Below are 27382 nucleotides of genomic sequence, written 5' to 3' on the forward strand. Positions count from 1 at the left end.
TTTAGAATCTGTTAATGTTTTTCATATAGTGTCTTGACTTGGTGCCATGATGGATATTGAAATCTTGTTATTTATTTTTTAATTTTAAACAGTATATAGATGACTACTTTGTGGTAATGCAATGTTTGTGAACACAATTGTGTATGTCAGGCCATAAATCTCCAAAAACTATGCATGGGCGCTTGCTTTGGTGTTGCCACCCCTCATAGACCTCATGCCACCCCTTTGCCACCCTATAAATAATTTTCTAGATCCGCCCCTGCGTACAGCAATGGCTAGATGGTAACCCTCGTTCTGTAATGCTACAGCCCCCTTTTCTAGACTTCAAGAGGCACTATTAACGGTTAGGAAATACAATAAGCACCACCTTTTTATGTCCATGCTCCTAGGCATGTGTAAGAGAGTGAAGTCTGCATGTCTGCAGTGTTGTGCCCACTCATCTTGCCTTCGTTCTCAACCTCTGTAGAAGATCGAGGCAAATCCTCCATCACAGTAAGACTGTATTGAGAAAAGAGAGATAAAAACAGACAAGGTCAGAACACTAAAATCTGTTAAAACAGACATGAGATGATAGTTTATCCAGCATATGCTCTGTCACATCAGTTCAGCTCATGTGGGCACACAGTCAAAATTGTGAGTCAGGGTTCTGAGAAGCGGCTTAACTGCTGTTCCTGTCAATGTCTTCCTCTGCAGTGACTCCATGATTTTTTTGACAAAAACTAAATCACTTTCATTGTAAAATAAATTTCATTATAAATCTGTTTTTGTCTATATAATAAAAGTCAATAGCGTCCAAAGTTGTTTTGGTCTCCACTGATGTTCAATGCATGGACAAAAACTTTAAAACATGTTTTTTTTTAAAAATATATATATATATATATATATATATATATATATATATTTTTTTTTTTTTATAAATATACCGATGTCTCTTATTAAAAATAACTGCTTTACAACATCACAGTTGGTCAGGTCAGGACCAGAGTTATTAATATTATATTATATAACATTTTTGTTACATAATATAAATGTTTACTGAAATAAAATAACACATAAAAAATGTATACTTATTTTAATTCATCTAGTTGCCAAAGCAACATTTCTCATTTTCATGTACTAAGTTTTGAGTTTTGAGGTACTAAAATAGCTAAAACTAAAACTGAAAAAAAAAAAAAAAAGAAAAAAAAAAGACAATTAATACTAATGAAGTTAAAGACTAATAAAAATGACAGAACAAACAACAGAATTAATTACTTTAACTAAAAAATATATAATATACTAAATACCACTGTTCAGGACTAGCATTTGGCCTTTCCAAATGCTGAATTTGTTCCTCAACCAATGTGTATTTAGGATGCGGCATGGCCCATATTCAGTTCAGAGGGGACAGGTAAAAGTAAAGCAAAAAGATGGTAAATACTACAGCTTTCTAGGGAGCTATTCTAAACTTAGGTGAGCACTCACACACACTTAGCTGTTTCTCCAGAACCTGACAATGGGCTCATGAGGCCTGGCACTATAAATTCTGTCAAAGCCAGAAAAATACAGGTATAAGTTTGGAGGGGGGGGGGGAGAAGTCTTGTTGAAAAAGATTCTCTAAACTCAAAACTCCCAAGCGTGGCGGTAGAATGAGAGCGTGAGTGTGTTTCAAAAATCTACAAGATTCAACTCAGATCCAGCAGGGCTGTCGCAGTGCATAAACACACGTATGTGTACACACTTAAAAGGACACACACACATAGACTCGTCTAGCATCTACACTCACACTGCTTGGCAGGGAGGTGTGTCCTGGAGGGTGTGTGGGCGGGAGCACATCTGTGACTGGCAGTTGATGGACAGCTGTGGTGTGTGTGCATGTCAGTGGCGTGGATTGATGGTACATCGATGCCAGGACGCAGACTGCGAGAGAGGAATTAGCACGAAAGGAGACGGGATCCCGCTGTCACCCCCTCGTCAAACACATGCTGGGCAGTGCTGCTAACTCTGAGAGCGAGGGTGAAAGATGTTTTTTGTTTAAGATGTTTTTGGTAAAATCAAAATAACTATTTTCTTATAACCAGTCTTGTACTACAGTTTTGAAATATAAATGTTTCTCCATTTTTCAATTTCGTTTGGGGAATAAACCACTTGTTGAGGCTGAAAAAGCATAATCAATTTGTGAGTTAACTGACAACCATTGTATAAGCATCTGCACCGTAGGTTTCCATTTAATCAGCAATTTTTTCACTTTTTTCCCCACATTAAAAAAAAAAAAAAAAAAAAAAAAAATCCAGTGGCTGGTATTTGTTGCACAACACTTGGCTACACTGTTATTCTCATTCTGTGTATTAAAAGAATGCCCTTTGTCTACTAAGATTTTCTAGTAAGATGCTAGAGGGTGCTAGAGAGTCCATGGAAATTTTGATTGACCAAAATAAATGTAAAATGTTTTTGTGCATTTGAACAGGAACCAAATATGCATATAGTTTTGTGGAAGGCTATCTATATCTATCTGTTTATCTATAGAGAGAGAGTGAGAGAGAGAGATGGGGGGAGGAAGTTAAGGACTGTAAGGTGTTCTGATTATGTCATGTTTTCAGACATAAACACATGCTGTACTAGGAGTGTGGTTTTATGTTGAATTTTAGATGAAAGGATAGAATGCATTTTTTACATTGTCTTTTTTCTCGGGGTTATGTGGTTTGGATTCAGATAAAAGCATTTTTTACAAAGAACATTCCATGCATTCTATGTGCTGCAGCTTCTAAAAATCCTATTTATTTGATCCTACTTAACAAAATTGTATTATAATTTCTCTGATAACAAATATCTTGAATAAAATCTTGTTGTATGCATAAATGCAGCCACATTTATTTTATTTGTGGTAAAACATTTTTTTTTTTTTTCAGTGTTCGTTCTTTTCGAGGCGTGTACACTACCATCTAAAGTTTGTGTTGGAAAGATTATTTAATGCTTTTGAAATGCTTGTAAAATGTTATTCTTTTCTATTTTGTCTTCTATTCTGTTTTTTACAGCTTTTCTATTTTAATATATTTTAAAATGTAACAGCCCTAAAATTTAAAATTTCGGCAGCCATGATGATTTGTGTGTGAAATTTGCATACAGACATTTTCACAAACAAATCATGATTTACCAAAAACTTTCGTACAAAAAATGTATTCTAAATTATGAAAAAATTTAGGAACAACTGAAACCTCACGTACTCAAAAAGTACTTTTCTGTGCGGCCTTACAAGATTTCATCTTAACACTATTATTATATTATATTATATTATATTGTGATTTCATCTTAAATATATTTCATCATATACAGTGAAAGAGTAAGAAAAAATGCCTTATAGCTTTAGCTTAGTTTCTTTGTAAAACGCAGATTTATGCATATGTACAGCTGGCCAATGAGATGCCTGGAATTTGGGTCTGTATAAAAGGTTTATTGTATTTGAATTGGTTTTGAGAATGACACTTGGCATTGCTCAAGGATCTGGTGAGAGCGTGTCTGCAGAGAGTGGAATATGTTTGACAAGAGTGACGAAAGGCTGTAAAGGAAAGGTTGTGTGGAAAGCCCTTAAATGGAGATGGTTTGGGTGTGTTTTATGCAAATGACTAACCTTGTGCACACGGCCGCTCATTTAGAAAATTCAAAATTCACCAACATTAAAATGAGATTAAGAACAAATTCATGTGCGTACGCACGTGTTGAGAATTAGGTGAGAATTTTTCGTGTGAAGTTTTCCTGTGCATAGAAATATGAAATAATCCATGCAATTATTAGTGAATGAGACCCATTAATATTGTGAAATATTATTGCAATTTAAAATAACAGATTTTTAATTCAATATATTTTAAACTGTAATTTATTCTTGTGATACCAAAGCTGAATTATCATCTGACATTACTCCAGTCTTCAGTGTCACATCACATCTTATTGACCCCAAATTTTTAAACGGTAGTGTATCTGAGAGCAGATTCATTTGCTTTAATGAATCATTTACATTACAGACCAAAAACTCAAAGGGCAGAATGCAGGTTCCTTATAGTTCAGTGTAGCTTGAGTGCTGAAGAGGTGTTGTGAGGTATTTACACAGGAGGTGAGCATGCTGTTATCTGTCAACAGCATATTGGACAGATGTGTGTGTCCGTGTGTGTGTGTGTGTCAGAGTGAGCAAACCACCTGTCTTCTTAACAAGCCCTGCGTTGCAGCTCAGAAAAGTCCTCCTCCGCTTTCATGCAAATGAGTTAGTTTGTTTGTGTGTTATGATATTCAAAAAGGTCAAAGCTTTGGATGACATTCATTCTCCCCCCCCCCGCGTGTGGCCCCATCCCTTCACATCAGCCCTCCTCCTGATTTCCCTCGTCTTTTTGTCCGGCTTTTTTTTTTTTTTTAAGATTTCATTAATTCTTCCAGATTAAAGTTTGGAGAAACATGTTCACACAAAATACAAGGGGTCTTACAAGGGTACTTGTGAACTTGCAAGGGTAAATAAAGAACTGGTTGTTTCAGTAAGTTCTGTACAGTGTTTCCTTTACTCTTTACTTTTAAATGGCTGTGTCTATAATGGGTAATATTTTATGTATTTGAGGTCTGAGATGTGGCAAACAGTATTGCCATCTAATCAGCCAATATTGTCTTAAACATCCTGCATAGCACTTTGTCTTTTAGAACATGAGATTTTAACCACATGTTGATTTGTTGAAATGTTGCGCCCCGCGCAATGTTCTCACCTTTTTCCCCCTTACCTGTTTGCATCCCTGTTTATAAAAAAAAAAAAAAAGAAAAAAAAAAAAGTGATATATTCACTATATGAGATCAAATAGTATGTGAATCACTAATTTTTCTTAGGTGACACTGTCTAACAGCAGCATCAGCAGAAGTTCCCTTGGGCTCATTCCCGCACCTCATTTGCAGTTCTCCTTGACCGCAGGAGTGCGTGTTTGGTGCAGTACTGAACTGGAGGCAAATAATAACTCTCAACTAACTTTCTCCTTCTCACCTCCAGTTTCATCCATCCTCCATCTGAATATTTCTTCCGTTAACACTCCAGTTTATCCTCAGATGGGAGTCTTCCACTCAGCAACAATGATTCCCTAATTGGTGTTAAAGTCCCCTGTAACTACTTTTTGCATAATAGAATGCATAATTATGCCTGTGCACTTCCTCTGAGGGCTAATCGTCCTGCTCTGAGCAGAGCTCTCCACCTCTCCTTGTTAGTGCCATCATTATTGCTGCTCTCTTTAAAATGCTGTCGCATTTTCTCATTGACTAATCCTTGTCACAAAGTTGCAGAACAAACAGTTTGTCGGGTGAAGAAAGATGATGTTTAACTATTCAGCAGTTTTGAGGATATACTACATTAACATTTTTGGGTTTAACACCTAAGGTTCAGTTTGTTTACATTAGGCTTTAGGTGTCATGAGCTATCAATGAACAGTATTCTTACAAAATCTAAATTATTATACATTTCTGTATATGCTAATGTATTCAACATTTCAAGTTGTGTAATTTAATATTATGAACAAATAAAAAGAAACAATGACAAATAAAAATAACTAATATATAGGGCTGGACAATTAATCGAAAAGTAATCAAAACCGAAATTCAGAACCTCTAACCGACGTAATTTTCGCATGTCGGTTATTTTGTTTTTTTAATCCTGTTAATACTTCCCCCTTAAAAACATACCGTGTGTGTAGCCACGTGACTCCGCCCTGTCCAGTCAACACGCAGGTGAACGCCGAGTCAACACACGGAGATGACGCGCAAGCGGTAAGCCTTGCGTCTTCACTAAACTGTGTCAGATGTATGTGTTTTAAGGTTTGCCAGTTTGGACATTCAAGAAATTTTAGACGATCGGATGTGTATTATTATATCGAGCTACCGTGCTCACGCAGCTGCATTGTGGCACAAACTGCATTGTGTGGCATGAACACTCATACAAACAGTAGCTGCACAAAACGTGAGGATCACGCACACAGAGAGGAACGCAGAAACTAGTTATCAGCGCTGTCCTGTGATTTGTCACTAAAGTAGCTTAGAAACTCAAAACTTATTATAGCATGTATTTTTCTACTTTTGAAGGAACTATTTACAACCCACAGCTTCACAATTAATAGGGAGACGGTATGACTAATTCACACATGCAATCTCTCTCATTACGTACTGGTACTGTGCTAATTTATCTTTATCTGATTTACAAGGAGCATAAATCTGTAAGAAATGTTATGAACCATAGATAAAATAGCTGCTGAAAGTGAGCTGTTATGTCAGGTCACTCTTTCAATAGGAAAAAATATCCCACCTTTAATAGTCAATCATATTTACAGCACAAACCTTGTCAGTGAACTATGAGGGCAAAAAAAAGAGAGAGAAAGAAACAAAATAATCATTCATTAATCGTAATCGAGGTAAAATGTTCAATTAATCGAAGGTTTTGATTTTAGGCAATAATCGTCCACCCCTACTAATATATATATATATATATATATATATATATATATATATATATATATATACTTGAATTTTTCCATCGGGAATTGATTGGATCATTGAATCGTTGGATCGTTGTGGTTTGCTATTGCTTTGATCTCATGTTCGTGACAGGTTGTACACAAATCATTTATAATAAATGCTACAATATTCCATAAAAAAGCCCAAAACAAAACAGGAATTGTCCACTTTGATTTCATGGTGACTTTAAGATAAGTAATGATTAGTGTTCTCAAAAGTACAGACCACGATACCAAGTCGGTACTGAAAAATAAAAAATGTGCCACTTTCAGCGCTGTTAAGTGGATTTGTAAACACCTCTGATTGGCCTTTGTGTTCACACACTCAACAGATATGTCTGTGATTGGCTACAATGATCAACGCACGGGAGTATTTGTAAGCGGACCAGTCCGCTGATAGACGCCTGCTTTCAAACGCTTCCATAAGCACTCGGTGAAGAGCATCATTGATGTCTATTTATCTATTTATGTTTTTGAAGCGTTGATCATTGTAGCCAATCACAGACATATCTGATGAGCTCGTGAACGCAATTGCCAATCAGAGGCATTTACGAATCCGCTCAACAGCCCTCAAAGTGTCATATTATTAAAATGAATTACCAACTTGGTATCGTGGTCAGTACTTTTGACAACACTAGTAATGTTTGAGGCACCTTTCTCTGAACAGAAAAGAAGGGCTGAGTTTTTGTCCTTAATCAGTGAGCTGCCATTTGTTAGGCCACAGAGAGTGTTTAAGATCATCAACAGCATGGAGTTTGTACCATGCCTGAAATTAAAAATTTATATATACACAACTAAGCTTGCATATTGTTGTATTGCTGCTAATGGGAGTTCCCTACAGAGATCTTTGATTGGGGTGCGCACACACACACACATATGCATCCATACACACAATTAAAAGTAGAAGAATCACACGCACAGCCAGACACACACAGTGAAAGGGCCTTTGGGTCTATCTGAATAGGGATCACCTGGTGGTTTGGAGATGAGAAATGGGAGTGTGGGTGTGAAGTTAATTTGATGGAAATTTATTTTCATTTACTGAAGGAAATGTGTTTCATGTGTACTTTTCTTATTTCATGCTCACAGCATTTTATACTTAGGTTTTTTTCACATGACTGGCAAAAAGGTTAATATGGTTCATTTTCCTTTTTCAGCAAACATTAATTTAGCATTGCGGTAGTTCATAAATGAAACAGACGTACAAGAAAAATGCGCTGTTGGGGGGAAACATTAGATTTCTGAAGCAGAATTAAAACCAAGCTTAAGTCCATGGGTGTTTGGTTACTGGGATCTGACCCTGAATTCCCATTGCGATGAGTTTTTACATTTTCACAGTATGCACTTTTTTTTCAGTAAGGATCCATTAAATTGAAAAAAAAAAAAGTTACTGTAAAGACAGACTTTTACATTTTTAAGCAGTACAACTATTTTCAACACTGATAAGAAATGTGTCTTGAGTACCAAATCAGCATATTAGAATTATTTCTGAAGGATCATGTGAAACTGAAGACTGGCGTAATGATGCTGAAAATTCAGCTTTACATCACAGGAATAAAGGACATTTGAATATGAATTTCAATAGAAAACATTTTAAATCATAATAATATTTCACAGTATAACACTGGACGCGACCACTGTCCAGTGAAGACAGAAACACTGTTTATTATAAGTTTTATTCTTTTTAGGCGTGTTGCAATGCTCGTGTCTGGTATAGACAAGGTGTAACTGTATTTTAGATCAAATAAATGCAGCCATGGTGAGCATAAGAGATTTCTTCAAAAAACATGATTCTTACAGACTCCAAACATTGAATGGCAGTGTATGTTAGTACAAAAGTTGCGAACTGGCTTTAGAAAAGAATAATTTAGAAATTTTAAAATTTAGAATAAGTTCAAAATAACTGCGTTTATACTGCCCCCATAATTCAATTGTAGAACTGACTGTCCATGAAGAAAAAATATTTGACCTTAAGGGACGTTCCTTTTTGTAAACCTTTAAGTGAACAAAATTCCTTTTGGTCATAATTGAGTACATACTCTGACGTACATTGAGTACTACGTATACGGTTTGTGCTTTTGATTTTATGCCAGTTACTGAGAAAACTTTGTTGTTTGAAAGTATTTTTTAGGTTGCTTTGGCACTAGAATAAATTGCCCTTATACATTTCTGTAACCGTTTTCTTTAGAGAAGTTGAGCTTTTGTGCTTAGGTGTGATATGCAGGTTTGAATATGGCTAGTATAGGGATGCACTGATAGGATTTTTTGGGACAGATACCGATTTTAACAAACAATTCTGATTCTGATACCGATATTTTTCAATTGCTTTCTTATTTAAAATTTTGTCATTAAATAGATAGTATTTTGATCATGTTTTAAATCAGCAAAGTTAAAAAACACATGCATTAAGTTAGCTAGTTTATGGCCATGCAGAATTTAGTAGTGTGATAAAATCAGGATGTCTGTGTGTGCTTGTCAAAACGATCGTGCTCTTAAGAATTTGCAGAAAGACATAGAGATCTCAAAATACACCCTATTGATAGGGACAGAGATGGGCCAGCAACGACAGTCTCTTTGAGTGTAAAGAGAGAGAATGAGAAGAAAGATTTGGTAAAAGTTTATAAAAACATGAAAGGAGAATAAATTTATATATATGTATATCTTTCACATCCTCTTTCTCTCTCTCCCTGAAGGACGAGTGATAAAGACCTGGCATCTCAGACTGGCCCCTGTGGCATTTGGAACTGTCACAGCCAGCCAATAAGAATCTTTTGGAATAGGAGGTTGCCACGGGGAACATGAGGGTTGCCATGGCGCATCTCAGAGCGCCTGTCCTGCTCCTGTCACTCAAACACTTGTCCAGACAGGGGTTTGAGTCTCAGGGACACTTTTACGCTGGGCTGCTCCTGTCATGCTCTCACAGAGCCCACCTCCATGCTGCCACTGGGCAGCAGACGACCCCTAACATGTAGCTCGGCACTTTAAATCCATATATATCAGAGTGAGAGTGCCAATCTCAAATTAGCACAATAACTCTGTGCCAAAACCAAGTGACCAACTTGCTGCCCACAGCCTACACATCCTGACCATCAAGTGACCGATTTGAAGTGCTCTGTAATCTGAATTAGGGCTGGGTATCAATAAAGATTCAATTTCATTCTGATTCACAAGCTTTCGATTTTATTCTGAATAATTTGGCTTTATTTCTTTTATAATGCCCATTTTGATTAAATACGAAAGAAATTCTCTCTCTGGAAATGTTCTAGAAAGATTGGGGTTATTTTGTAGGAGAGTGCATCTGCACAGAATAAAAATAAATGAAAAAACTTTAAAATTACTTTTTACTCTGAAGTCTTTTTTGAGTGTCACCCATCCTTTTTAGGACTGAACAATTTAGGAAAGACTTTGTGTGTTTACACTTGGGTATTTTCTTCATGAGAACCATCTTAAGTCTTTTTCAGTAAACAAAATGTAAAAGTCAAAGTCAGTAAAAGAAATTTAATAGGCCACATTCACAGCCTTTAATATTTAATAAAAAAAAAAATAAACAAATTAAGAATTATATTGTAATAATACTCTTGTACTGTATTAAAAAATACATTTTATTTTTTTCAGTTAGTAATTTTTTACTATTTTAGTATTTTTTTTATTTTTTTGTATAATTACAATACTTACGAGTCTTCATTTCTTCATTTTTAAACGTTAAACCATCAGACCTTTATGTTGGCGGACGGCCACTACAAAAGCTGCACATTTGTAAATGGACACAGTGCTGCGCTTCACTCACATACTCCCAGCGCATAAATTTAATTAATCACAGTTTTTGCTATCTGATAATAAGACAAAGCCATATCGTTTTTCAATATATCGTGTAGCTCTATTTAGCACAGCACACAAATAGCACTCCACATTGGATACTCCCAATTGATTTCAGTAGTTTGATGTTAGCAATTTTCTAAGCTAATGGTGTTCTAATAAACATCAAAATATATAGCAAACAGGTATTGGGTAAAAAAAAATCCATTTTAAATTACATATTTTATCGATACCTTTCAGTGTTGAATTAAATGAAACTCAGATTTGTCTAGCTTTATTATAGATGTTTTCACCAAAGGTATTGCAATTGTGGGATTGAATTTTTTGGGAAGGAAACAATGCTCCCTTAGATTTTTGCCTTTGAAAGCATCATAATAAGTACATTGCCTTTTTTGGAACAGACTGGCGAGCATTTGTGATCCCTAAAAATGCCACCTCTGTAAGCAGCTGACTATGTTTTGGAACAGAGCAACTCAAAGTGTAAATGCAGTCACATTAACTGCTAAATGCTAAATTTATCAACACCAACAGATATTATGCAGCCACCAACTCATGTAAGCAAACTCAGATGCTTAGTATGTGTGTTTGATTGCTTTCCACTGTTTTCTGTGTTTGTGTGGTACATCCTCAGTCTAAATGCAGAATGACGACAAGCTGATACACACCATTCTTTATCACACATGTGCACGCAGGCAATGACACGGCTGTTTGTTTTGGTGCAAAGGTTGCGTCGCCCTTTACGCCATGATCTGCAAACTCATCTCCAACCGACACGTTGCCAGACAAACCCTGCTAATCCACCTGTGTAATCCACCATGTGTGTTTGTACGTGTGTGAGCGTTTAGTCTCGGGATAGGGGATTGATTTAGAAGGGTAAACTCCCTGATCTGAGTCCCCAGTTAATTAAATGCCAATTGGATTGGCCTGCAGACCTGGATGCTTCCTGTGCGGTGTCCACTCTTAAACAGACACACAAATACATGACCTTTCCTGTTGTTATGCTCACTAGCACAGTGCTTTTCCATTGTGGTCTTGAAAACTGAAATATCTGTTGGCAGCATCGCCATATTTATGCGCATATGTGTGTGTTTTCTGGTAAATGAAGCAGTGACGGTCGATATCTGTTCTTTAATAATGCAGCTTTACTACACCCGTAATTATAATGATAATAGGACTCTGGCTGAACATGCCATGTGACTTTTATATTAGACCTGAGATATATTACATTAACATTTATTCATTTGAAAGACACCCCCTGGAGCATCCTGATGTCTTGTTCAAGGACACGATTGTGGATGATTTACCTGTTTTTAGAGTTTGAACCTACAACCTTTCAGTTACCAAATCTGATTTTCCCTAACACAATGATATGAACATTTAGAATCTGATTTTATTAATTACATAAATTTATACATATTCTAATGTTCAAACATGCTCAAAAAGATTTTCAGTTGTTACACAATAGCTGAGAAGTTACATAAGAGATGAACAGCAGCTGTGTTGTGACTCTATGGAAGCAGGCTATTTTACCCAGATGTTACTGTTCTCAAAATATCCTAAAACTGCAAATCAGGAGGTTTAAAAACAGAAACAATATGCTTGTTTTGAGTTGGGTTGCTTGATTATGGGATGTTTGGAATTGACTCTGATTTCAGGTTTTCAGAATTTGTAAAGTTGGTTCCAAATTAATTTTCTTAAAGGTACGGTACATTTTTTAAGCTATTTGTGAGAGGCTAGCAGTAGCAAGCTAGCTTTGAAAGCATGAGATCCCACCCTCCCTTCAGAGCGCTCTCCAAAACCACGCCTCCTCCGAAACACACAGTAGAGTCTGAAAAGCATCATGAGAGATGGCGTTAAATTACCTCATGTCTCAAAGCACATAACATAATAATAATAATGAACGTAAACAACTTACTGAGCTGCTCTTACTTGTACCACCTGACTGCTGCAGATTCATTTCGGCGTTGATAGTGTTAGAAAAGCATAAATCCGAGTCTGAGGACATGAACAGTTCTGTGTAGAACTTCACGGGTTGCCATCTCTTAATTATGGTTATGACATGGCCTGAACTCAGCATAAGCTTGTTGTTTTGGTTCAGGAGGAATCGTAAGGCGGCAGCTGCTGTTTGTTTGCCGCGGTCAGACCGAATGCCATAATTAGTTAAACATTTTTTGGTCCTGAGACTTCCACAGAAGATAGTTGTACATGTTTTAATATTTAGAACACTTTTATTATGGATTGCTATCAGGATGTGAAAAGAGTTTCAGCCAGTATAACAAAAGGTGTTTATAAAAAAATTGCCTACCCTACCTTTAATTTTAAAGACAAATGGGAGGCAACGTGATATGTTTTTACAATACAAAAGTCTAATTTACAGTATTATGGTTGATATTATGAATCAGTCACATAACTCAAAATTGATTGAGTTATGTCTGTTGAGTGAATGATTCATTGACTTATAATGTTCCAAACTTAGGTGGTGCCACCTGCTGTTGTAATAATGTAACCTACAGAAAGAGTCATCAAATAAATCAGAAAATGAGTCTTTTGGTGAGCAGAAACGAAAGATTCGAGTCAGCTGACTGAATCAAAATCCTCACAGCTATTAAAGCTCTTCTGGGTTGTGTAGTGGTTTAGTAATCGAGATAATGTCTTATAGTGTTTTCACACTGAACCTTTGGGTTGACTCTCAGTCTCCAGTGTCTCAGGAAGAACAGAATCAATTCTTTGTGAGAGTGAAAAACTCATGTAGCTCAAAGGCTAATCCACATAATATTGTTGTGAAGAAGCAGTTGTATTTATATATATCACCTTTCTCAGGCTCAAGGTTACTTCACAATAAGCACCTGATATTGAACCACTGAACCATCTTAACTGACATAACTTTTTCCCACTCATACACTGTATTTTGGAAAAAAAAATCTGAGAGAATGTCAGTGGTTTCTGAATGAACTTTTCCTGGGGTCAGATTCACAAAACATTCTTAAGAATAAAGTTATTCTAAACTTCTTTTTTTTTTTAATGTTCTTATCTTTTTTCCTAAGTTTGTTCTAAATACAAAACTTAAAGAAGAATTGGAATTCCTGAAAAAAATTTCTTCAAAATCATGGTTTTACAGCTAGTAACCTCCAACTTGTCTTAAATCCCAAAAAGATGTTAAAATTAATTTATTGGGTTGTTTCAGGTATTAAGCATCACAAGATAATACCAGTAACTACTTATAATACAAATTACTATTACTAGGGATGTGCACAATTAATCTAAAATTGATCAGTGAGTCTTCAGTAAGAACCATCATACAATCAGAGAACACTAAAGCCTGTCATTTTCTTCTTAACACAATGTTCTTATTTTTTTTTTCTCAAGAATTGCACGTATGAAAGTTCTTATGAACTTCTTAAGGTTTATCTTAAGAAATGTCTTAACTTAAGAAGGTTTTTGTGAATCAGGCCCATGGACTTTACCTACAGGTTTGTACATGTTAATATATTTTGTGTGATTTTTGTGTATTGTGGGTATGCTAGTGAAAGTGACGGGCAGTCCTCTGTCTTCTGTGTCAGAGAAATAATAACAAAAGCAGCACTACTTATTTTTTTTTGGTCTGGATTCTGTTAGTCATGACATATAAAGCCTCTTTTAGACCGTTTTGTGCCTGTTCAAGTTTTTTTTTTTTTTTCCTGTCGAGAGGGTGTTTTTTAACGAAGAAGAAAGACACTTTATTGTTCTATTCCTTCTTACTTCATGGATACGGTGGTGTAATTAATTATGCAGAGAACAGAGCAGAGCATGTTTATTTCTAATGAATCTCTGTCTCTGGGCATTAAAGGTCATGTTCTTTTACCACAGTAACCTATTTACATCACCTGCTTGCATGCTTACAAATATGAGGTGGCTAGGCAACATAAATCTGCTTCAGGAAATGAGAAAGTGTTGGTGTAAAAAAGACAGGTATACTTTTAATATTTTTGTTTTTCAGGTATAATAAGATGTAACTTGCATTTTATACATTTTGTTTACTTTTGCTCCACAAGTTACACTAGTGCCACAATAAATCTCAATACCACGCAAAAAAATTATTTATTTTCAACTTTGTCTATTTGCAACTCTATATAGGTTTTATATAGTCTTTATATAGTCTGTGAGGCTAAACATGATAAATCATGAACCAAGTGTTCTGATGTTTTTCTCTGTTGTTTGCATTTCGATTTGAACATGCATATAGTCCTCAGCCAAAACACTAACAACAGACTCAATGGCAAACCTCCTCTGCTGTTTCCAAGGCCATTGAAAGGCAGTTGTAGTGGTGTGTGTGTGTGTGTGTGTGTGTGTGTGTGTGTGTGTGTGTGTGTGTGTGTGTGTGTGTGTTAATAAAGTCTGCAGCATCTTGTCAAGGTGAGGAATAGATGAGTCAGCAGACAGGTACAGAGGACAGGTTTATCAATAAAAAATGCACATATACTCATACACATATTATTGTATACTTTACTGTATACTAACCAAAGTACATAAGTGCACACCAAAACAGAGGTGTTTAATATGTATTAGCTAACTAATGTGTTGTTATTTCACGTTATTCCACAAAGCTCTACTTACACTGAGCAAAAAGTTCGAAAAGGGTGTCTTGAGACAATGTTAAGAAAAAAAGTATGAGCTACACCCCCATGTGGTTGCTTCTCTAAATTTGGATGTAGAATTACCACTAAATATTAATATAAGTCATCTGCTTGGGATTTTATACCTGGTGGCAGCTGATTATTTATTAAACGGGTAATAAAAAAGCAATATGTTATCATTAAGAGGCTGCATTTTCTAAATTAAAAACAAAAATGTGTGTTTGAGCATAATTTGTATGAAGTTATGTCAAGAGAATAAGTATATGGGTGTTTTGTTTAGGGTGCTCAAATCCAGTGTTCTTGATTTCCTTAGAGTCCAGTATGGGGAAGGCATTAATTTCATGGTGGTGAAGCCCAGTAATCTGGCAGCGTGGGAAATCAAGCAAGAAGTAGTGCCTGGCTCCTCCTCCCTGTCCATGTTCTGCCAGAGGAAGGCCAGCTCCACCAATGAGAAGTAAGTACTGTTATGATGTCACTCCCTGCTTACTCTACCAGATAAAGTTCATATGGAAAAAAAATAGCTCATTTATTATTTTATGTTTACTATTTTAGGCATATTGTACTTTTTTGATGAATCTAACAAAACCTGTTAAGAACACCAGATTATATTTCAGCCAAAATTTAACCACTTCACCTCTGGTGCTTGTTTTAGATTTTTTTTTTTTTTTTACAGAATTAAGCATACCTGAATTTAAAAGAGCGCCCTGCCCACATACATTGGAGTACATTGATAAAAAAATGGTCTAATTTTACAGGAAACCCTCTAAATTTTAACACAGTGGTGGAATATTGCATATTTTTTCATTGTATTTTTTCATAATTTTATGATAAAAAAAAATGAAGTTTATTGTGTCTTTTGTGGCATCATTTAATAATTAAGTACAATTCACCTCACTTCTCATTACCATATTGCAATGATTTCATTCTCATTACTGTAAGGTTGAAAAAATGTTTCAGTCAAACATTTTTAAATTTAAAAAAATAAATGATGTATGATCGTGATAGCATACCTAAAATAAAATTTGAAAAATGGAAATAATTGTATATTTAAATTTATCATACAAATGTCACCATGTAAACTCAGTAATGGTCCTAAAAATAGGCTTAATTTTGTTTATGAAAAAAATCTAAAAAGATTTTATAAATATTTCTATTTTGGGGGGTAAAATGTGACCTGGACATGTTTCTGTGAGAATCGCTATTTTATGCTCCGTCTCAGAATATATGGTGAATTGCTTGAAATTTCACACCATTTAGTGGTCTTATTGCTTTTTCGTTCTACTAACTTTTTTTCAGTTTGTACAATGAGGTTGGAGTGTTGGGGACTGTAGTAGGAGAAATGATTAGCTCCAAGGCTTCTTAATCTGGGCTCCTATTTCAGTTTCTGCCACTCACTGGCTCTTTTTCTTCCTTTGAGGAGAGAAAACTCTTCACTGTAACAAATTCCACCTGAGTGCTTTTTAATCACTGCACACACTCTTTGATTGATTAGGCCTCGCGAGTCCTTCTCCGTGGATTTTCCAGCGCATTTGCCGCATCTCCGACATCTCCTCCGCTTTCTCGACCATTCAGCGATTCCTCGGCAGCCTCCTCAGCCCTGCTGTCCTCCTCCTGTGCAAATTAGCTCCTCGCTGTCCCCCTCGTCTTCCCATACCAAGTCACCCTGATGACGGCGCCGCCGTTAGCACCGCTCTAGGTTAGCTCCCCAGACAGCGCGAGGAGATGGGTTAGGAGAGAGGAACGCCGGAATGGGAATTCTAATAGACGTTTCCGCGATTTATGGGAGTCTGTCCTGATATCCAAAGCATGTAGAAATCTCCCAACGGCATGCGGAGTGAGAAATTTACGACCCGAGCGTCACCCTAAAGCTGTCATCGTCGCCGGTAATTGCTCGGCTCTCGTACTCATGTGGTTTTTATACGGTGGGGAAAATTGGTTCCTGCACTTAAATGCTTCTCTGATTCAGTTGTTGCTGTGAGTCACACGCTGACAGGAGAGATGGAGGGAGAGAAGATGAATAATAAGAGAAAAAAAGAGTTGGTTTTATTAGTTTATTCTGATCACACGTTCTACTGTCGCACAAACACAGCACCTAGTGAGAGAAGAAGGGAAAAGTTGTATTTTTGCCATCGAATAAACGGGCGACACGCCTTCCTTTTTTATCTCACTGTTCAATGGCACTTTCTTTTAAAATGGTACACTTAGGTGTTCCTTTACTTTTTCCCCATGTGTTGTTGTTGTGAGAACTAGATAAATATTCTGCTATGTTTTTTATGTTATATAAAAAGTAGCTACTGTAGTTTTAAACTCGTCAAATGTTTGTATCCCCCTTTAGAAGTGGATTTGAATCTGTTGCTTCTCAGAGGTCTTGACTGTATCCTACAAATAAAATCATTTTATGCCATAATTTTCACAAAATCTGTTGAATTGATAGCAGCATAAACTGTTTTCAGCAATGATAATTATATGAACCATCATTAATAATTAAGCACCAATAATAACATAATAATTTTACACCAAATTGGGATATTAGAATGATTTCTGAAGGATCATGTGACAGTGAAGGCTGCTGAAAATTAAGCTTTGCCATCACAGGAATATATTCATACTCTATTTGTGCTAATGGTGGACTGTATTTAAAATCCTCACCTTTCCCTCATCTTTTCAGAATGGCATTTTTAACACAACGACGATATGGCATCAGGAATTTACAGTAGTGAGATAGTTAAGCTATTAGATCCTCTGTATCACCCATCACGACACACTCTTCCCAGCTTGTATTGTTGACTGCATCTCTTCAGAATGCTGTAATACCTTTGGAAGTTTGCGGCAGGCGACCTTCAGGTCAGGCATTATCAGTCTAACTGTTAGAACCTGGAGAAATCTAAACAGAGCAAGAGTGAGAGAGGGAGGTGAGGGATGACAGTCTACAGGAGGAGGAGAGAAGACTAACGCTCACTGTATTGATTTACTGCCACACACAAGCAGGCAGAATGTATTTCCCCTGGTTGCACAACCACAACTAATGAAAATATGGGGAAATAAAATTAGAGAAGTCTATGGGTCATTGAGAGCAGAGATAGAGAGTGAGTAGAGCACAGAAGTCACACACATGCTGGGTTTTGGCCTAAATAAGATAATGTGAGACCATGAAAGTAAATGAGATAATGAAAACACAAATACTTTCTCACTCACTTAAAGGAGTAGTTCACTCAGTCTCACTCTCATGTCATTCCAAATGATTTTCTGTCTTCCACTGAATACAAAAGAAGTTTAGCAGAATCTCTGAGGTACTTTATTCTAAGAAAGTGAATGGCGGACACTACTGAGCTCCATATACGACAAAAAAAAAACACCATAGTGATAAAGTATAGCTTCAGAAGACTTGTAATTAGGGCTGTCAAAAGATTAAACACATTAAATGGACACTCCCAATTTGCAATGTAGCACACAAGCCATATGGACTCATTTAAGGTACTTTTACGTCAATGGTTCTCAACCAGGCCCCCGTTGTCCACAACAACATTCGACAACCTCATGATTAATCCAGTTGTTTGTGTTTTTATGGATAAGGATTATTACATTTTTTATTATTAAAAAATATTTTAGTGCCTGGCATAAATAGAAATAAGTATACACTTTATAAAAATGGCCATGGATTTTATGATTTTAATAATTTACTTGATTTTTCTAGGTCTAGAAACCACACTTTTATAATCAGACATATATGCAGGTTTATTCAAGTGGTGAATTAAAATAAGAAATATCTTGATTAATAGTTGTTTTGGCTTATTTAATGCTTGTTTTGTCTTGTTTTACATAATTTTAAGTCATCACTAGCCATGTTTCCATTCACCTATTTATTTTGGGATATTGCATCAAAAACACTGGATGGAAACGCCAAGATGTGCATAGATTCTAAAAATGCGCATAAACAACTCAAATGAGTCAGATAAATTTGTTATGCGATACGAAAACATGCGCATAAACTACGATAGAAACACTTTTACTGAATAAACTCCTTGATGCGCTTCAAAAAAGACTTTGCAATGGGACGGCATAACTGGACCAACCAGCGGACCAATCTTGCTGCATGGCAAATGTTTTATGCGATATTCCAAATTTGCACACGTTAAATACGCAACTTTGGATGGAAACATAGCTAATGAGGCCCCTTTGGAAGCTCGTTAACCCTCTGGAGTCTGAGGCTGATTTGGGGCCTGGAGAAGTTTTGACATGCCCTGACATTTGTGCTTTTTTCAGTTGTTCATAAACATATTAATGGAAAAAGTGTCATTACACTGTATTCAGCACAAACTAGGCTACAATAATATGTGAGGAACATGTATGTACATGTTTGTGTTTTTGAAGGAATAACATTTATGCGTGGTTATTGAAAAAACAAAAAACTTAAGTCACTGAAATAAGGCCAAAAAAAGTATAGTAAATCTGTGTTTACAATACTTTAGGGTATTGGAGGTTGTAAACTAGAGTTTTTGCTTCAAAATTATGTAAAAATTATGCTGCCTACTCCTTCATATAAAACAATATATTGATTTAGTTTTTGTAAGACACTTTTTGCCAAGAAACACAGTATGCGTGGAGGCGTGAATCACCACTGAATAATGGGCCATTCTCACCTGAGAAGACAAAATAATTGGATAGTAATGAGCTGAAATGACTTGCATATTAATGAGGCATTTCAGTCAGGTAGGCTGTGAAAAAAACCTTCTGTGATGTCTCAAGCTCATCATGATATATGAAACATACAGAAAAATATTATTACAATATAAAGTAATGGTTTTATATTATACTTTAAAATATAATGTATTTCTGTGATGCAAAGAGTCTGAATATAGGCTTTTAGTTTAAAAGCATGCACATTTGGAGAAATATTGGATTCTCATATGCTTATGTCAATTTTCTATACAGAGGAGTTATATTTATTTAATATTCATTGTCATTACTATGAGCGCTGGTGTTTTCAATTCATCCTTGAAGTCGGAGGGCGCTCTCTGTGCATTTTTAGTCCACAAATTCATCTAAAAGAAGAAGAGGCTATTCCATGAATGGAGTTTCCAATTCATACTGCAGTCGGAGGGCGCTAAAGAAACAAAAACTCATCTAAAATTCATCTATAGAAGAAAAGAAAACAGGAACTAACTGCATGTCTTCTAGAGCTCTCTAACCATGACTTTTACATCCAGATGGGTTAGGGTTAGGGTTAGGGTTAGGGTTAGCCCTAACCCTAACCCTAACCCTAACCCTAACACTTTTCAAGACAATAAATACACGATTGAGACGATGAATGCATGTATTGCCTCTGAATTTGCGTCTGAATAGCGCTGGCTCCGTGGGCGTGGCCGCATTAGCGGATAATGAGCTGAATCACGGACTTCTGACATGGCTCTCTTTTCATACAGATTACATAAACACAGAAGGTTTGTTTTCGAACATGATTTAAAACCTGACATCTTAACGTTTTTTTAGACATAAGTTTAATTTTTCTGTGATTAGTATTCACTAAGTTACAGTTAATTTTCTGAGAACTATCAGATTGGACTTCGTTCAGAGGGAGAGGAGAAATCACGCATCATGTTAGTTTTCTTTTTTTTACAAAAAGCACAACATTGTGTTTTTACTCTGAGTGTATACAAATAAAAGAAGATATTCTATAGTTTCAATTGATATATCACTTGTGTCTCTATGACAAAAAATGACGGAGTATTTTAAGTCTGTTTTGCTGCAATGTGAAAAAAAACCTGCAAAACACGCCGGCGCGTTTTCAGACCTCAGAGTGTTAAGGCCCTTCAAAGGTGCTAAAGAGGATGTTTTGTTTTATACATTTTTGCAATATTACTTGAAACTGTCTTTACTAACTGATAAAAGACTATTTATTAGGTGCACTGAAAGGAATAATTTTAATATACATCATCTGTGCACGAGGTAGGGCCTTAAAAACATCAGCCAAAAACATTGGCCCTCTGGCTTGTCAATCACTGCCATGACGTTCTTTGTGAGAGACGTGCGCGGCTGCGCGCTCCAGTAACTTTCCACACTCTACAGGCGCCGCATGCAATGTTTTTGTCAGGAGACAGGAGTAACAACTGCAGATTATGAGTTACCTGCGGTGAGTCCGACATAATGAATCCACTAACACGACACAGCGAATGCCGGTGGTAAACACTCGTGTTCCAATACTCGTGCACGAGTTTTGGGAGGCGTTCCCTCGAAATGAGCTGTGAAGGAGGGGGGTTGTTCTTACATATGCGCTCATTTCAAAAACTCGCTAACAGTCTTTGGTTTCTCAGTCGACAAAAAGATCCTCTTTAGCACCTTTAATAGGCCCCTGCCCCATTTAAGAACCACAGTTTTACGCTACCTTTTTCTTTCTTTCTTTCTTTCTTTCTTTCTTTCTTTGCTTGCTTACTTAATAACACAAGTAACTGCGGTAAACTGTAGGGCAATGAGGTGGTCAGTCTAAGCTATAACACATGACTAATGCATCACGTTTATAAAAACTCAATGTATTTATATGCTGAAGGCTACAGTCCAAGAGGGACAGAGAGAGGAATGAGGTTAATAGGACAGGGGCAACAGGACACGCGAGTGGCTACTGATTCCTGCCTCCATCTGTGTGTGTGAGTGTCTGTGTCTGTGTGTGTGTGTGTGTGTGTGTGTGTGAGAGAGAGAGAGAGAGAGAGAGAGAGTGAGAGTGAGATAATGGGTTGTATACCAGAGTGCTCCACTGAAGCATATTGCTGTAGAATGTGTAACTCCTGACCCCGCAAAAGTTTACAGCTACATCTCAGTGCACACTAAACAAACTGAAAAGCGTGTAATTTCTGAGGAAAAACATCAGACAAAGATTACACACTTCACCTTAAAAATATAACAAAAATTTTATATCTTAGGTATATTATTTTTTTATTTTTATTTTTTTTTTAAATCTTAGGTAACACTTCAGTATAGGGAACACGTATTCACTATTAACTACGACATTTCCTTCAATAAACTCCTAATTTAATGCTTATTATTACTTAGTAAGGTAGTTGTTAAGTTTAGGTATTGGGTAGGATTTTGAAAATGTAAAATAAGGTCATGTAGAACAAGGCATTAATATGTGCTTTATAAGTACTAATAAACAGCCAATATTCTAGTAATATGCATGCTAATAAGCAACTAGTTAAAAGACCCTAAAATAAAGTGTTATCAAATCTTATTTTATTTTTTACAAATATATTTTGTTTAAATGTATCTTCTAATATTTTTTACTAAAACAGTTAAAAATGTCGTACTTTAAATTTTGTAAACTAAAAAGCCTAATGAAACGCTTTAGTTTTTTTTCTCATTCAGGTAATTTGATTATCTCTGTTGACTACCACTCTGTGAATGATTCTAAATCAAGAGCAAATCTGCTGTGGGTTTATAAAGTCTGTTCATAATGTTGGATACTCTGGCCATAAATTGCTCTTTGAAACAGTTTACAGCTCTCCGGGGTTAAATCACCAATTGTCCTGGTAGATTTGTGTTTGTGCGTGTGTGTAGGAGAGAGATGAAACATTAGTAAAGGCCCTGGGAGAACTAACACTGACTTACAACTTACAGTAGCCGCCTGTGTGTGTGTGTGTCTATGAGCTGTGTACCGTTTAATATTTTACTACAAAATAGCTCCACAGAGAACAGTGCACAGTGAAGCTTACAGACACAGAAAGAATAAATAATCTTACACATGGTTGTATATGCATTCAAAGGCTCAGAGCTCATTCAGATACACACATACTATATAATAGTGTGTTTAAAGAATAAGGCTGCATCCCAGTTTTCATACTCTATATTGTTTCATTTACAATACAGTATGTACTATGAAGAAAAATCAGGAGTAGTTTGTTCCATTTTCTTAGCCCACTGAACATAGTAAGTTGTATCAAAGGTTACTGCAAGGAGATCTGTAATACATTCGTATTTGTCTTAATGGCAGTTGCTCGGTTTACGCATGAATTACCATTCAAATGTTTGCGATCAGTAAGTATTTAGTAAGTAAGTAAAAAATACTCTGCAAAAACATTAAATAGATCAAAAGTCATAGTATAGTCAAAATATAAAATTTTTAAGAAATGTTGTTCTTTTGAACTTTCTTTTCATCAAAGAATCCTGAAAAAAATTATCACCGTTTCACTCACACTCGTGTTGTTCCAAACCTCTATAAATTTCTTCATTCTGCTGAACACAATGAAAGATATTTGGAAGAATGTCAGTAACCAAACTGATCTCGCCCCCCATTGACTACCATAGTTTTATTTTTTTATTTTTTGGGTGAACTATCCCTTTAAAAGCATGTAATTTCTCACCATCAGAGAAGTAAAGTGCGTAGTATAGATATGCAGCTTGTTTCATTGTTAGTGAACGGAAATTTGTGTGATATTGTGGAAATATAATTAGTATTTGTGTCCAGGGGTGTTACATGCAGTTTTATTCTTAGGCCATGGATGTGCAGGAGTGTGAAAATCCCTGTAGGTGCCTGGCCGCAGATGTGTCTTCAGAATTGAAGCTGCTGAGGGGCCTGTGTGTCTTATTTGTGTGTGTTTGCTTAGGGGCTAGATGTGAACACAGGTGTGTCTTTTTTTAATCTAACTCTTTGTTAAGGACATTGAAAGAAATACCTTTGGGCCTCCCTCTAGCACCACATCACTTCCTAACGCACACAGACACGTATATGCAGAACATTTTAGCTGCAAACCTCTGAAACGCATTACCTCTCTCTGCTAATTTTCCCCTAAAGTGCCCCTTCTTGGATGAACGTAAGTAAATAGCGGCTAATTTCTTCCCTACCCCTGAGACTTTGGTTTCATACGTGGCTGATTTCAGATGTGAATACCCTGAGGAAAACTGTTAATAGATTACGCAAAGTAAACTTCCCTAGATCCTTTAGCATCACACTTGGATTGGTTAATCTATAGATGGTAGAAGCATGAACTAATTGAACATTTTATGATCTTTAAACACCTGAACTAAAAGTTCTGTACCATAAAAGTAGCCTCATGTGCTTGAAGTCTTCTGAAGATGACATAATTTACATTTTTGAGTGAACTATTCTTGTATTCATATCTGACAAACCAGTGCACATACAGTATACTACAGTGTATGTACTCCCAAATGAGAAAGTTTATTGTTAAGTTTACTCAGAAGGGCTTGAACAGGTCTGTGAGTAAGACCTCTCGGCTTAAAACAGGATAAGTAGGATACATGTGTAATGCAGAAACAGTAATTTTAGGAATTATTCTTGAGAGTTTGTTCATGACTCAGGCTTGGGCACACATTTTCAAACTCTCCAGCAGATTTGTCTCAGGCTTTAGAGCTGGCAAAACTGAGCAGGATTTGTCAAAACAGGAGCCGTGGAGCCCACTGGTCAAATAATTCATATATTACAGGGGGCTTAAACTACCACCCCTATTGAGATTTGTGTGTGTGTGTGGCAACTCAGAGTTTTTACCCTTAAATCTAGCCCAAAAATGCCTGCTTCATGTTTCAGTCGATGGATATGCATTCTGGTTTCCCAATACGTTACATCAGCGATGATCAAAAGAACATAGACAAAACAGTCACTGTAAACAAATGTTCAATGCGAGAGCTGTATGCTCTATGACCGGTCGTTTACGCCGTCTTCACCCGGTTGTTGATAGCATGAAACATGAACAGCTCACGTTGTTATCTGTCTTTAAACTAAACTCATAGGTGTGTATATATGTTTATGTAACCTAGGTGATGACTACTGTTTGCTCATACTTGGCATCAGTTTTAAAAAAGTTCTGTAATGCATGTCAATCAGACTTCTACTTCTAGGCCTCAGTGCAGATATCTTACAATCATAATGTGATCCCATCACTCACACTATAGGCTTGTTCGAGATGCATCAGTGCTGCGCAAACCGAATGACATCATAGTACCGCGGGAGCAATTCAAAAGCATTAGGAGTCTGTTGCTCTCCAGTCGCTCTCGCGGTACTTTGATGTCATACGGCAATCGGTCTGCGCAGCGCCGTTGCATCTCGAACAAGCCTCATATTTAAAGGTAGTCATTGACCACAGTGTGTTTTTCTGATGTATCCCGGGCAATACGATGTGTACTCAGGGAATCAGAGACCCACCCCCTTGATGAAATCCAATCATATGTAGCCACTAGAGACTGATATCAGGTGTAAACAGCAATTTGTCTCGGGTGACCACTTGTAATTGGTTCACCAGAGACAGATGTTAACACAAGAAAAAAAGCTGTGTTTGATTAGGTGTGTGTTTAAATACAGCCTTCCTCTTTCGGTTTCGTATTAAGTGCAGTGTTGTTGAATGGGTTTAATGGAGGAGAAATCAGAGCAGGTAAAGGATGTTATTCCCGCTTTCATAATATTAGAACCAATTAGTATTATAAATGACTACATTAGTCTCAAAGGGAAAGAGATAGAGGTAGTCCCTGCTTGCTTGAGAGGTTTTTTTCTCTTCTTGTTAGACAAGGACTTGCTATGTCTGTGTATCAGTGTTGGGCAAAATCCAGAATTGAGTTCCATTCACATAACATATTGGAATTGAGACTGAATTGGTCACTCATGAATTTCAAAAGAAATGTAACAGTCCACAGATGATTATCACACATGCACGCACATATTGTGACGAAACGGCTGCCTCCCCCTTATTATCAGGGCCTCCTCGTCCCTTAAATTGCCGCCCTTCGCCAGGTTACTGACAGGAGTGGGTGTGAGAGACGAGGGGCTTGGTAACAACTAGGACTGGCGGCGCATGATGAAGCACACCTGAATTGAATGGAGCCTCGTCACTGTCACTGTTAAATGCAGAGCACGCCTCTCCTCGAGAGACCTGTCTCTTTCCTTGTGCATGCAATCTGGTGTCCTCATGGGTCCTGGAGGGATTCCCGCTCCACCATATTGACTGAGTCGCCAAACCTGCGGTCCGGATGGGAAACACCCGTTTGCGCCTGCGACGGGCTGGGGTGCCGGGCCACTATTTCCTCTCATGCGCCGCGGCCTCAGGGAAGATGAGCTGCTGAGAAGCTGCTACCCCTTGCACCCCAGACCAGAGAGAGGGTAGCTTTCCTGGCCCCTTACCTCCCGGCCCCTTCTTCAAGATTCCCTGGCATGACGAGGACACCAGATCCCCTGTTTATTTGGACACTTATTTTAGACATTTTTATGTTTGATTTATGTTAATAAATGCCTCTCCAAGGTCTGACGACACAATTGCAGTGTCTGTCGTTTGCTCCTCCCGCCACAATACATATGGTAATTTGGGGCTCAAGTAATTTCTTATTATTACCAATGTTGAAAACATTTGTACTGCTTAATATTTTTGTAGAACCTGTGATACTTCTTTTTCAGGATTCTTTGATGACTAAAAAGTTCAAAAGAACATAATTTATTATGTTTATTATAAATAAATCATAGCAATAAACTGTCATTTTTGATCAATTTAACCCATCCTTCTTGAATAAAAGTAACAGTTGTGTGTGTGTGTGTGTGTGTGTGTGTGTGTATATATATATATATATATATATATATATATATATATATATATATATATATATATATATATATATATATATACAGTCAAACCAAAAATTATTCAGACATTTTTGATATTTTTGATATATTTTTACTAGTGGGTGTAGGACACTATAGTTAATTTATGTAAGTGAGGATAGCAAAATAAAGTAAACTGTGACATATCATACCCAAAAATTCTTCATACAGTGGACGACCAGTAAAATTGATAAAAATTTGGAACCAAAAATCATTCAGACACTTTGACCTGACCATGTATATATATATATATATATATATATATATACACACACACACACACACACATATAGAAATAAGATATTTTTATGTCTACACAACTACCACATTGACGCTACAAAAAGTTCATAAGAGATTGTACAACTAATCCATATGAATCGAGGTTTAGCGCAAATTTTCTGAAGAGACTGGTTTGCTTTATATGATGAACAGGTTGAACTAACCCTTTAAGAATTCATTGTACTAAAGGGGGTCTACCTTGTTTTTGATTTTCTTTCCTTTTGGATGGCATGGTGTTTAACCATTGTGTGTTACCTCTTACCTTCCTAATATCACTCTTACTATCTACTCTTTACTGTAAGTTGAGGAGTAAGTTAAAAACTGTAAGTTAAAAACTATCCTGTTTTTTTTTGTATATTGTCTTTTCATAGTGAGTCAAATATGACTTTGTACCCGATTGTGCTGTCACACATCTCTCAGGACTGAGCTTGCACAGACAAAATGTGTCCATTTTGTGCATGTCTTGATTCATCTCTTGACTAAATAAAGAGATGTTAGTTGACGTTGAATATAAAAAGTGAACCTAACAGCGGGAAAAATTGTTTTTAAGTTTTATTATCATGATTTATACTGAATTCATGTAA

General features: G+C 36.5%; 1 protein-coding gene across 1 annotated transcript in view; it reads left to right on the forward strand.

The window, feature by feature from the left end:
• The window catches only part of si:dkey-215k6.1 (transmembrane protein 132C), a 232017-nt gene that overhangs the window by 109242 nt on the left and 95393 nt on the right, over positions 1-27382 (forward strand). Inside the window, exon 3 of the mRNA XM_048188671.1 lies at positions 15246-15386. Within this exon, the coding sequence (XP_048044628.1) occupies positions 15246-15386 (141 nt within the window). The remainder of the gene's footprint in view (positions 1-15245; positions 15387-27382) is intronic.

The sequence above is a fragment of the Megalobrama amblycephala genome, linkage group LG4, assembly GCF_018812025.1.
Source record: "Megalobrama amblycephala isolate DHTTF-2021 linkage group LG4, ASM1881202v1, whole genome shotgun sequence".
NCBI lineage: Eukaryota > Metazoa > Chordata > Actinopteri > Cypriniformes > Xenocyprididae > Megalobrama > Megalobrama amblycephala.